Source organism: Nothobranchius furzeri, chromosome 18, assembly GCF_043380555.1.
Source record: "Nothobranchius furzeri strain GRZ-AD chromosome 18, NfurGRZ-RIMD1, whole genome shotgun sequence".
In the NCBI taxonomy this organism is placed as follows: domain Eukaryota; kingdom Metazoa; phylum Chordata; class Actinopteri; order Cyprinodontiformes; family Nothobranchiidae; genus Nothobranchius; species Nothobranchius furzeri.
Window position 1 is genome coordinate 19109647 of NC_091758.1, and position 16648 is coordinate 19126294.

At 42.1% G+C, this 16648-nt stretch overlaps 2 protein-coding genes across 2 annotated transcripts; one reads left to right on the forward strand and one right to left on the reverse strand.

Annotated features, from left to right (window-relative positions):
* Positions 1-6690: 6690 nt before the first annotated feature.
* Positions 6691-9446, reverse strand: med6 (mediator complex subunit 6). The gene is made up of 8 exons (XM_015969209.3): positions 9361-9446; positions 8364-8523; positions 8091-8182; positions 7917-7999; positions 7728-7836; positions 7520-7635; positions 7397-7424; positions 6691-7263 (listed from the first exon to the last, which is right to left on the reverse strand). The coding sequence occupies exons 1-8, from the start codon at positions 9386-9388 to the stop codon at positions 7133-7135; spliced, it is 747 nt and encodes a 248-aa protein (XP_015824695.1). The 5' UTR covers positions 9389-9446; the 3' UTR covers positions 6691-7132.
* Positions 9447-10458: 1012 nt separating this feature from the next.
* Positions 10459-15172, forward strand: LOC107391760 (tetratricopeptide repeat protein 9A). Its single transcript, XM_015969211.3, has 3 exons — positions 10459-11088; positions 11289-11471; positions 14338-15172. The coding sequence occupies exons 1-3, from the start codon at positions 10647-10649 to the stop codon at positions 14418-14420; spliced, it is 708 nt and encodes a 235-aa protein (XP_015824697.1). The 5' UTR covers positions 10459-10646; the 3' UTR covers positions 14421-15172.
* The last annotated feature ends 1476 nt before the right edge of the window (positions 15173-16648 follow it).

Genomic DNA, 16648 nt, shown 5'->3' on the forward strand with positions numbered 1-16648 from the left:
TTCTCTTTTAAATGTTTTAACTGTAGTTCCACTTTGTCGCTACTGGAGGGCGACGATTTCCCTCCTTGTGCTTATAAAGCCATTTAAAAACTGAGTTTGTAGCACTGTAGCTAGCTGGGGTTAGCATTTATTATACCCCTATACTGTTACATTAATAAGGGGTTAATTGTGATTTTACACTAAATAAAACGAGAAAAGACTGAAATTTTATTGAGACAAGGAGGCTATAAAGTTCTAACATAATCTAACTGTAGATCTAGTTTGTCGCCACTGGAGGGCGACATTTTCCAAGTCCCTCCTCCTTACTACAGACAATTAAAAAAGTTTGTTGTGCAATAGCTAGTTGGGGTTTAGCCTGCGTCGCAAATGATAAGGGTTTAATTGTGTTTTCAGCTAAATAAAAGAGAAAGACTGTTAGAGCGAATTCAACATGCAGTAGCATTTTATTCAATCAATCAACCAATCAATCAATCAATCAATCTTTATTTGAATAGCACCTTCCACTGCCTTTATGGGAGCTCAAGGCACTGAACATAAATTACTATAGAATACCATAAAAAGATAAAAGAACAGTCAGATAACAAAACAGTGAAAATGGATTAAACAGAATAAACTTACATAAAAACCCAACAAAAAAAGGGAGTCTTCAGTCGACTTTTAAAAACCTGCAGTGATTATGACTGTTTGACAGCAAGCAGCAAGTCATCTCACAGAGTAGGGGCCATAACCGAAAAGGCCCGATCCCCTCTGCCCCTGTACCTGGCATGTGGAACAGCCAACAACCCCCGCTCAGCAGAACGAAGAGACCGTAATGGCACATAATGTTTCAACAATGCTGCCAGATGGAGAGGGGGGGGGGGGGGGCTTTAGACATACAGAAAGATCTTAAACTTAAAAGACCCTTTTACTACCTACGTCATCAAAAGTTGCGCGCGCAGCCTGGCAACGAGAGTGAAGGCTTCACACTCGATACTAAAACAGCGTTTTAAACCCTTTGTTTTGAAGTTCTGAGCACATAAAAATGTCGGGTTGTTGCGTGTATGGATGCCAGAATCGCTTCTCTTCAAGCAGTGGACTGAAACTTTACAGAAATCAGAAGGGAGCACATGCATTTCAACAAAATCGGAGGCGTCTGTGGCTGCAGGCCATCAAAAGGGTTGATGAAAACTGGACTGAAAACACGATCCGAAATGCTCAAGTTTGTAGCGCCCATTTTATATCAGGTAAGGTAATTATGTACTAAGATAACACCAGAAAGCTGGTTAACGTGTGTTCTATTAAATAAAGTAAGTTGCGTTTGCTGGTTTGCAAATGAAATTAACATTTCTTTCTAATTCATCTGTATTTTCCCACTGCATATTAGTATAAACTGTATTTCTCTAAAATTAACACGATTGTACTCTGAGCACGCTAAAAAAGAAACCTATGCTATACTCACCCTGCCATGCAGGTACAGTTGGCTGTGAAGACATAGTTCTCTGGTTTGTTTACTATGACCCAAGCCTCGTACATAGCAGTCTTGTGTCCTTGTCTTTGGCTAGGAAGGACTTCTGCCTTCAAGACGCAAAACTCAGAGTCTATGTCGTGATATTTTACTTTCTGTACGTGGCCACAGACAACATAGTTGTATGCATCTAACGATTTGTATGCTCGTAGCTTCTCATGTGTGTACTTACTGAGCCTCTCCACTAAAAACGTATATAAATCGGGCCACTGGATATCTGGCCACGCACCTACATCTTCCACCCATTCCGTAATGCCACAGGGATCCGGGAGTCTGTTGCCATTCGTTAAAGTGAGTTTAAAAATATAACATTCAAGATTTGCTGGTGATAACCCCGCAGCGTAGCTTGATAAAGCCTGACACAACGCCATTCTCTGTTGCCAAGCTGCGCGCGCATTCTCGCTGACGTCATATTGTTTACAAACAGTAAAAGGGTCTTATGTAATGAGGTCAAGACCGGGTAAATTGATCGGTTTTCCTCGTCGCAGTCAAAAGTCTAGCTGCAGAGTTCTGGACCATTTGTAGCTGCTTCAGTGCCGCCTGACTCAAACCAGAATACAATGTGTTACATAGTCCAGTCCAGTCCTGACAGAACAAAAGCATGTAGCACTGTCTCAAGGTGAGGTCTTGACAGCATAGGCTTAATTGTAGCTAGCCGTCGTAAATGAATGAAACAAGACCTCACCGCCTTATTAATGTGAGTCTCAGATTTGAGATCTGAATCTAATCTCACTCCTAAACTAGTGACCACTGACTTCTGGTATTGCAACAGGCAGGACCCCGACCTGCCATATTGGTCAGGTATTCAATTCAATTCAATTCAAGTTTATTTATAAAGCGCCAAATCACGACAAGAGTCGTCTCAAGTCACTTCACATAATAAACATTCCAATTCACAGTTCATTAAGCCAATCAGAAATAATGTGTCCTATATAAGCGTGGCAAGGTGAATAAACGAGGGCCCAGGCGGGATTCGATCCCCAGACTCCCGGGTGAGAGTCATACACTCTAACCAGTCAGCCAAAGGGACATCCCCTTGGCCAAGTAGCCAGGGCGCATGATCAATCGGGTCATTGTGACAGGACGCTCACACTGTCACATAAGGAACCCAGCAAATTGCATCAAGTCACTGACTAGTGTCAGTGACTATACAGCAATCCTCATACTAAGCAAGCATGCAGCGACAGTGGAGAGGAAAACTCCCTTTTAACAGGAAGAAACCTCCAGAGAATCCTGGCTCAGTATAAGCAGCCATCCTCCACGGCTCACTGGGGATCGAGAAGACAGAGCAGACACACACACACACACACACACACACACACACACACACACACACACACACACACACACACACACACACACACACACACACACACACACACACACACACACACACACACACACACACACACACACACACACACACACACACACACAATAATGTGTCTACAGTTCTATTGTGATGTCTTAGTAAATATTCTATTTGGTGAGATCAACTTTATTGTATTTATCCTAGTGGATCTATAATTAAATGGGTAAACTAGCAGTAACACGTCCAATGTCAAGGAAAGCAAAAAGTTATTATCAGGAGAGAGAGAATGTTTAAGTGGTTAGCAGCAGTGTGCTAGACGATGGCTCCCTCCATGACGCCACCACAGCTCAGCAGAACAGCATTGTAGCTTCTTCTGGGGAGAAAAACACTTAGAGAGAAAATAAAGTTAACAGCTGAAATTGCAGAAAACAGTACAGTTAAAGAGCAGATAGTAGAAGAAAGCAGTAGAGTGTGGAAAGTGGTCAGTGTATCCTCCAGCAGTCTAAGCCTATAGCAGCATAACTACAAAGAAAACTCTGGATAATCTATCCTATTTAGATGGAGGCATGTTGGAGGCAGGGCAAGGGAGAGCCATCTTTACCGACTGTACACTCCACCTCCCTCTACTCCCCCACTTGTCCAGATTTAGGCTAACATCAGATTTTAACCATAGACCCTATCAAATAAAAAATGTTTTAAGCCTAGTCTTAAATGTAGACAAAGTGTCTGCCTCACAGACTAAAGCTGGGAGCTGGTTCCACAGGAGAGAAGCCTGATAACTAAAAGATCTGCCTCCCATCCTAATTTTAGATATTCTGGGAACCACCAGTAGACCTGCAGTCTGAGAGCGAAGTGCTCGTTTAGGAACGTATGGAACAATCAGATCACTGATGTAGGTTATTATAAAGTAGTTTACAGGAAGTGTTTCCAATGAGTAGGCTAACTATTCAAACTTAAATGTAGGTCACTCTACCTCATAAGACTTCCAAGAGGATACAACGATTATACATTTTTATGCTTTTTTGAGACAGTTAGGAGACTATAAAGTACTCTTAAACGATTTAACAGATTAACAATTTCACCACTGAAGGGCGACAATTTTCCTGCTCCTCCTTATAAAGTCAATTAAAAGCTCCTAGTTTGGAGCTCTGTAGCTAACTGGGTTTAGCACTTTGACCCCAGACAACAGTGCCATTGTCTTACATGAGTAAGGTTTAAATTTATGTAATAAAAATTATCTGCATTGTTACACTGGAACATATTTGTCCACTAACTTTGCTTCATGTTATAGGTGCAGGTGATGCTGTAACAAATACAGCTTAAATACCTCATTCAGTCTGCAGGATGACCGTCAGACAAAAAAGGAGCAGCTGCGCCTCTAATAATTGTCTTCTTGGGCCTCAGATCTGACACTTGAAAAAAAAATTATTTCTGAAACGGTTGTGAGAATCATCAAGAACTTCCAGGTGAGATTTATAGCAGTGCAGAATGGTAAATGGCCTGTATTTGATATAGCGCCTTCTAGGATCCTGGAACCCCCCAAGGCGCTTTACAACACAATCAGTCATTCACACATTCACACACTGATGGGGATGAACTACAATGTAGCCACAGCTGCCCTGGGGCGCACTGACAGAGGCGAGGCTGCCGAGCACTGGCGCCACCGGTCCCTCCGACCACCACCAGCAGGCAAGGTGGGTTAAGTGTCTTGCCCAAGGACACAACGACAGCGACAGACTGAGCGGGGCTCGAACCTGCAATCTTCCGATTGCGGGGCGAGCACTTAACTCCTGTGCCACCGTCCAGCTAGCACAAGAACCACCTTTTTCCTGAGGATGACATTAGGTTTGTCTCACAACCACTGGGAAGCTCTTTGGCTGCAGGTGGGTGTGAGTAGATTCTGGTCACACAATAAGGCAAGACATAAGGAGGATGAAGCCACTTCTATCCAAGAAATACGTCAAAAACAGCCTGAAATGCTGCAGGAAGTACAAGGACTGAACAGAGGAAGATTGGTGCAAAGTTGCCGTTTTCTCTGATTAATGTCTTACAATTGTTTGGTACATCTGGAAAATCGTGACAGAAAATAAGGCGATTCGTGTGTAGTGCCAAGCGTGACTCATTCTGAGAGTCTGTATGGTGCTTCCCATCGACAAGAGGGCTCAGTCAAGATTATGCACATCCTCAACCGGCGCTTCTAAATATCTTCTAAAACCAACTTCCTAAAATAAAACCCAGGCACAATTTGGTGACGGTGTGGGTGTTAAACCCGACAAATCCCGGGAGAAGCAGTAGCCAGGAGATTATGTGAGACTCAGCTTTTAAATTGGTTTTACTTCTTGTTCAGTGCACCACAAAAATGTGCTCAAAGGGGACATATTGCAAGTTATAACAGCTCCATGGTTTATACCAAATGTGCTTATGGAGTTCTTTCAACTAAAACCCTCTCACATAAAGAGATTTCAGCAGTTTTATTCTTGAGTTTCAGTACCTTCCAGAAAGAGCCGTTTCAGGGCTCTGTCACTTTAAGAAAAAATGCTGGAGCTAGCCATGCCCACCCATCCCGCTCAGGCTGAGATGCTCTGATATCCTGAAGGGGCTTCGAGTAGAGCTGCTGCTCCTCCTGCAGTAGCTCTCTCTTGCATATGAGGTGGTTCTATTCTACTTTCCCTGATTGTGACATCACAAATGGGAACCTTTCTTAAAACAACTTGTTGTAGATACAAAATTCCTGAGACCTAACACTGACAGACAACAGATGTACGGGTTTGTTATGCTTGGAGTGTTTATAGAGGTAGTAAATCAAATCAAATCAACTTTATTTATATAGCACTTTTCATACAAAAAAAATGCAACTCAATGTGCTTTACAGATTAAAATGGCCCCATAGATCCCATACTCCCATCCCAGTCCCCCTCCCCAAGTATAAAACAATTAACAATTACGGTTCCCCTCCCGCACCCAACTTCCAAAGTGGACAAACAATCACCCGCACACTCGTCCATGCACACACACACACACCAACACCAAAGGAAACAATAGGCTGAGTTCAGATGGGTCAAGTAATGAACGACACATCAATCTGCCCTGACAGTAACAGATTCACGGCAGCAGCCAAGACACCGGCCCATGACGCCCAGTGGCGGAGGGCAGAAACCCCCACCAGTGCCCGGGCACTACCCGAGGAGCGCCCCAGCCGCCGCCGCCCCTGACCACCGGCCCCAAGGCAGAGGGCTCCGCAGAGGAAACACTGGAGGATTAAAATATATAACATGTAAAATAACAAAAGCTAATATGGATAAAAAGTAACTGATAAAAAGGGATTATAAAGATAGTTAAAGAAAACATAATTATGTAAAAACACTTAGATGTAAATAAAATGATAAAATTAAAAGAGATAAATATGTATTTATAGATAAATAGTGATCAGTTAAAAGCTAAGCTAAAAAGGTGGGTCTTGAGCCTATTCTTAAAAGCCTGGACATTCCCTTCGGCCCTGAGGTCCTCTGGCAGCCGGTTCCAAAGGCGAGGGCCGTAGTACTTGAAGGACGCCTCGCCGTGGGTGTGAGTCTTAACTTTAGGGATAGCTAGGAGACGGCTGCCAGAGGAGCGCAGAGACCGTGAGGGTTTATATAGTAAAAGCATTTCTGAAAGATAAGAAGGCCCAAGACCATTAAGACACTTAAAAACCATTAAAAGAACCTTAAAAGTAAAGACACACATGGCAGTACAGAATCATGTAAAAAGTTTTAAATATGAAAACTGAGACATTTATTAGTCCAAACTGTAGTTTATCCATGTTGATCCTAGGATTACAGGGCATTTACCGACCGCTAAACACCTATTTTTAAAACATGGTAGACTTTAGAATCTGTTCTTGGTTAGAAGAGAGTTTTTATTAATCAACATTGATGAAACTACAAATGGAAAGAAAATTCTGTACATGTGGTTAAAACTAGAGGAAAAAATGCACAGGTCAAAGTTGAAACAAGATGTTTGAGCTCGTCTCCACTCAACGGGTATGGCGTTTTACCGTGCGTAAGCCGACACCAGTGCTGATGGGAAGGATTTTAAACTTTATTCACCGTGAAAGTCCAAGCAGGTGACCCCTGTCCTGACCTCTGCTCCCGCTCTAAATGTGGCCAATACCAAAACAGAAGAAAAGCTGCTCATCATTCTGAGTCTGTTCAGTTCACAAAAGAAGAAAAGTTGAAGTTTCAGATAAAAATAAAAACTCCAGCGGAGACAAGCTGTTGATGTTGTATCAATATGAAGCAGAATTTCTCCTTGTTGCTGAGGCAAGAGCGGAGGGAGGGTCACTGCAGGCGCGCTCTCTTCTCAGGCGGCGGTTTAGTGGGCGGAGCCGAGGCTGACAACTTGGTGGCCGGCTCCCTCTCCTCCTGCTTCACAGCGTCTGAAGCTGGTTCTGGTTCCTTCTTCACCTCAACTGCAGCACAAGTGCACACATTCACTCAGATCTGCCTTGGACTTTTAATACCACCAACTTAAAATGGAAATAACTTTCATTGTGTTCATCAAATATTATCACAGGTTAACTTGTGCAGAAGGATGCAACATACCTGGAATGGGCTTATCACCAGGCTTGGGCTGAAAGCAAAAATATTAAAAAAGCAAATGAGCAATCTGAACAACATTCTAAAGATAACAATCATAATTTCATATGAATTTAATATAAAATGTACCTGGTAGAACGTCGGCGGGAACTTGGATCTGAGGTCTAACAGAAGTGTGTCAACACGTTGTCTCTGAAACAGAGAACTGGGCTCTTCTTTCTTCTTGGACTTGGGTTTAGCTTTTTCTGTTAACAATAAAATGTTAGTTCACACAGTTATTATCTGCCACCTGAATCCAGCAGGACAAACATCGAACACCCCATGGCAAACACCTAACCTCTCTCCTCCTGATCCTTGAAGTGCCACCAGTAGCCTTTGGACGGGTGATAGCGGCAATAAGATATGGCCTCATCGAAGGCAGACTGGATACCGTGGACTGCAGAAAGCTAAAACAAATATTGTAATAAAATAATCAACAGCCCCAAAACTTCAACATTAACTACATTTCTAGTAAAATAATGCTCACCACTCTGGAACTGATCACCGTTCCAAGATCTGGGGCCTGATACACCACTCCTGCTATGATGTAGTAGTCTGCCAGTGGTATCACTGTTGATGTAGTAAACACAGGAAGAGTGTTGGTGTGCATGGAGAAAAACAACTAACCAGTTTGTCACCTTTAACTGGTTGTGCTGCTCACCATGTGCCGATGACTGCCTCTGCTGCTTACGGATTATATAGAGGATCGGCTCCTGAGCATGGAGAAGGATGTACTCCACACCCACCATTTGACTGAAAATAAATGAGTTTCCATACATCAGGAAAACTCTTAACAGAGATTTCCCTCTGTTTACTTTGTATTGGAACTCTATGCAGTTTTAATTTTTTTTAAAACAATAATAAAAAATGTATGGAAAATGACTTGTGATATGTAATTTTAAACCTAGTTTCATCTTTTGTGTAACCAACGTACTTGAGATGATCCAGGGTGAGGCGCTGCATCTTTACCACCTCATTGTTGCAGGTTCGGTCATAAAACGGGTTACTTCGCTCAGAAAAGTAATCCAGAACATTTCCAGGGTTAAGAATGGGTACCCAGCCGCTGTCGACCCAAGATATCCCAAGAAGGTTGTCTGAGGAGTCAACATGCAGCCATCAAACATGGAGACAATCGAAAAGATGATGTTACTGCAGCATACATCAACATCACACCTCACGGTGTAAGATTTTAATTAGGGAGATTAATCGTTGGCGTGTTATTTAATATTAATATGTTTTCTGAGTATTTATTTTGTTGGATTCTACTCAGCTTCTAACACTTCTGCCATTGTTACACAGTTTAGTCCAAAAAAATATGCAAACAAAGCCTGCTGTCATTCACACTGAAACACATAAATATATTGTTATTGTTAAGGAACGAATAAAACTGTTTCTATAATTTACAACAGAAATGAACAGCATGCGTGTTCTCGCATTGTTTATTCATTGTCTTTTTTTATTACATTTTTAATCAAAATTTAAGCAAGTTTTTTCAATAGCTCCTAGGTAAATTAGTCAAAATACCCAAAACCATTTCTCAATGTTACTAAGCCAGACCAATGAGACACAGCACGTTTCACAAGATCTAATCGTTTCACGGCATAAAGACTTATCGCTGACCGTGTAAATGTCTGTCGAATATCCAACGTCAAACTTGAAGCTAACTTCACCGCGGTCTTCTGACATTAGAATTCTGAATGACAACCATGATGACAACCGATAACAGCTGCGTTATTTTCAGCTACTAGCGGTGTTGTCACAGTTAGCTTACATGCTAACGTTGCTAACCTTAATAAAGATATTTGAAACTGTCCAACAGCAAATCGGTACATCTTGTTTTAAAGGAATGTGTAGATTAAATTCATAACCTTCAACATCATAAAATACAGCAAACAAACTACTTTTGAACAATAAAACTGTCAAAATCTCACCCCTGAAATCCACTGACGCCACCGCCATGATGTAAACAAACGTCTCATTTTGATTACGTCGATCTTGAAGCCCTTAATCGCATATTGATGACGTCAGCAAACGCGCAATCATTTTTCATACTGCATACCTTTGCAATCTAACCGTTTGCCTTAAATTACAAAATTTAGCTTAATTTAAAGATATGGAACTCATTCATCGACGGATAACAACAACAATAGTAATAGTAATAATAATAATAACAATAATAATAATAATAATAATAATATCCTGAAAAATAAATACTTTTACTCTATTGTACTATATATAACCTACTGTTAAAACTTTTACTCTAGTGCTAGGAGTAGGCTAACATTGAATCTGAACGTCACCAAATGCAAAACCTTCCTGCAAATAATACAATATTTTACTGTCATTGATTTCAAAACATTTACATATACTGTAAATAAACGTAAAAACGCCAAAATAGACAAACACATTTTGAATATTTTTTCTTTAAATACAAAATGCAATGCGGGCATGTTCACTTTGCTCTTCATCTTAAAATCCCAACAGTCATCATGACACATTGGCGAAATGAAATCTCTAGCTGCATCCCTGCGGGGAGCAGTGAGGTGCAGCAGTGGCTGAACTCAGGAACTATTTGGCGGACACCCACACATGCAGTCGACAGCAAACACAAAATCGGTTCTGTTTCGAAAACACTTGGCAGTGCTTGTGGGCTATAATTATTTTGATAACTAAAATGATTTCAGATGCTCATGTCTGGCTGTTTATAGTTTACAGCTCGAGTACATTTTACTGAATAAATGAATAACTAGACACACAAAAATTGTTACAGTGCAAATGTCCAGTCACTATTCTTCCAGATGTGCACTTAGTACTACTACTACTACTACTACTACTACTACTACTACTACTTCAATAATAATACAATAATAATAGGAAGAAGATGAGACGAAGGATAATATGCAAGATGTGATTTCTGTTTTCTCTTTCTCAATCCAGTTCCAAAATAATGGAGTCACACACCCAAGTGAAATCAACATCATCTGCTGGAGGCACTCATGGTGCGTTTGTGGACCAATCGGCTCGTCTGAACCGAGAACACGAAAGCAGAGAGGAGCGCGCACCGCTCATCGCGCAGGGTTGCGCACGGGTGGACGTATCTGAGACGGCAGCGAAGCGAAGGGCCGATTAATAAACCGATAGCATGATGCTGTGAAAAGCCTGAGCGCTAATTTACGGCGAAGCGTCAGAGCAGCTGGATAAAAAACAAACGCTGAAGATGAGTGTGATTCAAGCTGGACACGAAGGGAGGATGGAGAGCGGTGGTGGCGCCTCCCCGAGGCTCCAGCACTGCGTTCAGCCCCACAGCAGCAGCCGGACCAAAGATCCTAGACATCAGCTCCAGCGGCAGAGGCATCATGGAGGCTCGATGCTGAAACAGCCACCTCAAAACGAGCCAGCTGACGCTGTGAGGCGCGCGCTGGACTTTAAGAGCCAGGGCACCCAGTGCTACAAGGACAAGAAATACCGGGATGCGATCGGCAAGTATCACCGCGCTCTGCTGGAGATCAAGGGGTTGTGCAGGGTGCTGGGGGAACCGGACTCCAGCTCCAAGACATCGTCCTCCCTCCTGCCGACCATCAGCAAGTCCACCACGCTGACAGACGAGCAGAAGGGAGCCATGGAGAATGCGGAGCTGGAATGTTACAACAGCCTGGCCGGTACGCTGTTTTTCCTCTCATAGATGAGCATCAGTGATGCTGTAATACTCCAGAGCTCAGCATGACTCATAAAACAAGTCATCCTCAGGCTCACCCCAAATGAGTCAGAGAAATTAAACAAAGATACCAATGCAGCTTTTATCCTAAAACATCAAATTCAGATATTGGATTGTGATCATGTGTTTATTTCTCTTTTCCAGCTTGCCTGTTGCAAATGGAGCTGGTGAATTATGAGCGAGTGAAGGAATATTGTCTGAAAGTCCTTTTAAAGGAGGGGAAAAACTTCAAAGCTCTTTACCGATCAGGAGTGGCCTATTACCACCTTGGAGACTTCCAGAAAGCCCTGCACTACCTGAAGGAGTCTCACAAGCAGGAGCCATCAGGTCAGCTAACTGCCTCCTATAACCCTAACCCTCCTCGCCCACGAGCGGAAATCAGGGGCTTTGTGCTTTTTATGATTCAAAATGTATCTGATTTTGGGGTCTAAACAAGCAGTTGATGTATTAACTATAGTTGAAGTGATATTTCACCCAGGATCAAAGTGAACAAATCTGGCTGCACACCTGCAGAATGCTTCTTGCAGTGACTCGCAGTTGGACATTTACACTGCTGTATTTCTCAGTTTCTCTGCTATGTGAGGTTTTGTAACTAACTGCTGCTTGGTTGCCCCCTCCTTGAGCCAGGTTCTGCAAAAGGCAACTGCCACATATTTATTCACAGGGAATTCTGGACTTTTCTCTATTGTATTTGCTCTTATCTCCTGCTTTTATCTGTTTTTATGTCTATTTTTGATGACCATCATATGGGCCTGTGATGTTTTTATGTGTGTACAGCAGAGGTGTGGACTGGAGTCACATGACTTGGACTCGAGTCAGACTCGAGTCATTATTTTGATGACTTCTGACTTGACTTGATAAAATCTATAAAGACTTACGACTTGACTCGGACTTCAACGCCAATGACTTGCGACTTGAATCGACTTGCATTTGTTGACTTGATGATGACTTGAGCATATTTAATGTTTTAGCACAAAAGTGGCACGACATGGGCAAAAATTATAAGTCATTCATTGTTCTGGGTTTGAGTTTGTACGGCTAACTGCAGCAGCACTTTGTTTATAATCAGTTTCAGTTGCACTTTCTGCTGTTTGAGCAAATAAATGAAGCTTTAAGAAGCTTTATTTCTGGAGTTTATTTATTATCATTGTCATTAAATAGAAGTTGGACAGATGACTTGATTATGACTTGAAAATTCAAAGTTTAGGACTTGGACTTGACTTGGACTTCCACATCATTGACTTTGGACTCGACTTGGACTTGGTTGTCTTTGACTTGGACTTGACTCGAGACTTGACTGGAAATACTTGTGACTTTCTTGTGACTTGCAAAGCAGTGACTTGGTCACACCTCTGGTGTACAGCACGTTGGTTTGCCTTCGGGCATTTGGAAGGTGCTATATAAATAAAGTGATGATGATAAAAATATAGACAGACAGTAGGCGTAGTAACAGATTTTGGCTCTGTAGGTTGGTCTAGCCATGCTCCATTGTAAACTCAGCGGGTTACCATACCAAACTAAATTTGTTTGAGCCAAAAACAGCGCTCAATATTTGATGACGGGTGGGCTTAAGTCTAGTTTATACTTCTCCATCAGCTCCATGAGTGAGAGACACGCACGCACGGATGGAGACATTTTGCCCTCATACTTCTCCATCTCCTGGGGAGCGTTGCAAAGCAATTCCCCGGCAGGACAACAGAGGGCGTGGCACTGTTCTGGGGTATCCTGTCATGTATCCGGTCCAAGATTGTGAGCTTATATTGTTTTTTTTGTTCATAAGAAACTTTTTTTTTATCCCAGACAAATTTGTCACTCATCCTCCTCCACCTCTTCAAGCGCTCGCCACCTCTAAACACACGTTTCCTGTCATTTCCGTCCACATATAAAACGCTTGTGCCTCTTTTCACTCCTCCAGTCACGGGGGAATAAAACATTCATATTTTAGACTTTTCCTGCGAGGTATTTTTCTAGCTACTCCATGTCTGCCACAAGATATCCTCAGCTCTATTTACGTTTTTGAGGGCGCAACGGCAGCGGCATCTTGACCAATCACAAGCTTGCGTTCTCCGTCTTGGACGGATGTTTAGAAAAGAGAGCTCAACTCCATCTGTCCTTGAGAGGGCTCTCCAGCAGGCTCGCAAGGACGGAAAATGATGTTGCATGCATTCATCCCGACACAGACAAAGAAGTATAAATTAGTGCCTGCCCTGTAACAAGAGGGTTGCAGGTTTGAACCCTGTCTGTCACAGTCGTGTTCTTGGGCAAGACACGTAAGCCACACTGCCTGCTGGAGGTGGTTGGAGGGACTGGTGGCGCCAGTGCATGGCAGCCTCATCTCTGTCAGTGCCGCCCAGGTCAGCTGTGGCTACATTGTAGCTCATCGTCAACAGCGTGTGAATGTGTCTGTGCATGGGTGAATGACTGTGTTGTAAAGCATCTTGGGGGCTGCAGAACCTAGATGGTGCTATACCAAATACAGGCCTATAGTATGGCTTGCCAGGCTACATCATATTAAAATTTTGTATTATGTAGTCTAAGCATGAGATTTTGCTTCTCCAGAAATGCTTCGTTAGATTAGCTACCAGATCAGAAAAGAGCATCTTCAGCTCCTCTCTTTCAGGGACTAAACATTTTGACTGTTTATCAAGTGAAAGTTTCTCAGATATGCGTCTTCATTTATAAAATCTTAACTGATGGGCAAATACCCAAACAGTTTAAAATGTATTTTAATGTAAATTCATTTTTTCACTCACATAATACGCAACGGTCAATGGATCTCCATCCCCTGAATCCCTCTCTTGTCTAGGTCAATTCTCCATCCGCTTTAGGGGTGCAATAGAATGGAATCATTCTACAGTTGGTACTATTAAAAACATTTTAATTTGATCAAAGGAGGGCGTTAATTGTTCATTATTTAGCAAATCTATAGGCTCTCTTTTATTATTATTTTTTTGTAATCAATAAGTTTATGATTTTTTATGTCATGGTAAAGGCTTCAGAAAAGCTTCATGTATGGCCACATGAGGCTTTTGCCTCCTTCAGCACTAATTATAACCTGTTTATTGTGTCTTTTTTTTCTACTTTGCAAATAAAATAAATAATGTGCTTTATTCATAGTCACACAAGCCTACCAATGCACCATTTCCTGTCTGAACGGGAAATAAACCAACCTTTTCCTGCTCTTGTTTTCCAGACACTAATGCCATCCGCTACATCCAGCTAACAGAGATGAAGATTCGCCGGAACGCCCAACGGGAAAAGAAAGAGGCGACCTAAGCGCTAGCTGCCGGATGACTTCCCACCAGTCACGAGTCTCAGCCCTACTGTGCGCCACCCAGACCTTAAACACCACAAGTCAGAGGTCTCAGTTGTGGAGCAATCTTCATTTGCTTTTGCCTTGCACCGCATATGGTTGCTAGTTATGTTATTGACATGTGTTATTGTGTATTTGGAGTGTTATACTTTGGTTTTCTTTGAAAAAGAAGTTGCACCAGATAGTGATTTTCTCCCTATAAACTGCCAAAGGCATGTTTCATTACAAACGGATGCACTTCTCGTCCGATGATTGCACATACAGGCCAACACTTGTGACAAAGATGAGAGAGACTAAGTCCACAGCGCAGCACGTCTGCAGGCGAGTGTCACTAGAAACAAACACCTGCCTTTTGCACAAGGTGTGTTTTAAATGCCTTTACGTGAGTAACAACCACCTACACCCCCGTCACCTGATTTTCAGATCCTTTCATCTGTCACAATGTTTTATATTCTTGGCCACATCCGACGTAAAGGTGCTTTCAGAACACGAGTATATCAAGAGCACATGGTTGCAGTTTACTGTATGAGCTCAATAAACATATCACAAAATGTAAATAGGCGACTTTCGAAAATCACGTTGAAACTATAATGCAAAGCCGTGTGTGTGTGGTTATTAATGCCAAAACAAAGCACTCCATTCTCGGCATTTGTTGTATCTTCAGATTCCTGTGTGTACGGTAAAAGAATACGTGAATAAACTGTTTACTGACTGAGTCATTTTCCTCTTTTCCCACGGCCAATTTCATTACATAAAAAATATTTGCCTCCTAAACCTAAAAATAAACAATAATCACCCCGGGAGGCAACAACTGAATTAACTGTTTGTGAAAACTGATAATGTGGAGAAATCTTGTACCACTCTTCCTTTTTTTTTGGTTCTAATTTAGCCACATTGGTGGATTTTCCAGAATGAATGACCCGTTTAAGGTCAAAGGACATTTTCCTTCAGGATCTTCTGCGAGAAAGCAGAATTAATGGTTCCATCAATTACAGTGGCTCAGGTCGTGAAGCAATAGAGTCAGAAACATAGAGGTGTTTTTTGTGTTTGGAGGAGTCAAGGTAAGGCCCATAATAGACCAACAGTCAAGCGTGGTGGCAGCATCAAGCTGTGGTAGTAACAGGTACGGTGCCCAGAGGAATTCTTCAAATTCATCTAAAATCATCAAGCAGATCAGGGGTCTGCAACTTTTACAATAGAAAGAGTTGCTTATATACTTCGTTTTTGTGGTCTTTCATTAAGCACAGAGTAAGAGGAGCTTGTTTTTACCTTGGCTAACATGTGTAGCACATATTAATTGCTGCACATGTTTCGACGTCTACTGCCTTCGTCAGAGCTATTGCCCCTGCGGATATCCAACACGGGCAATACATAAAGGAAAACAAGCAACAATGAAAAGTAGAAACAAAACAAAGAAACACACACACAAAAAAATAAAGAAACGAGCCAAAACCAGCAATCACCCTTCCATACATTAAAGGCATAACAGAAAAAATAACAGCGATGAAAAAACACAACATAAACACACCAACAAAAACATGACAGTCAGAAAAAGACTAGTACACCCAATACCATGCAAACTCCAATAAAACATGCACAGGAGAAGCAGGACGCTAACTCAACACACAAAAAATAGAACATAGAAAGGAGAGTGAGAAGGAAATAAGTCGAAGACACACAGGAGCAGCAAAACAAGAGGCAGAAAGTACAATAAAGAAATCAGCCGTAACAGACCACTGTAGGGAAAACCATGTAATGGACCTGGACAGAACTAGAATTATTAACACAGAACAACAGAAATGAAAAAGATGGCTCAGGGAAGCGATTGAGATAAGGAGACGTGGATCCAGGACCATGAACAGGGACGAAGGAGTATACACGCTGGACCTCTCATGGGATAAAGTGATCAACAGAGGGGGCGTGGGAATTACAGGGCGACATCGTCCCCTGCTGCCCACAGATAAACGGAAGTGACGCCACCAACAACGGCGATTGCTCTCTGACATAGGCGGAACATGTTAGCTAAGGTAAACACAATCTACTCTCACTCCGTGTATAACGAAAGGACCACAACAATTAATTCTAACAGAAAACACAGAACAAACGTAACAAAGATGTTGATTATATTCACTGCCTGGCCAAAAAACAAGTCACCACCTGGATTAAATAAGCCAACAGGTACAAACCTCGT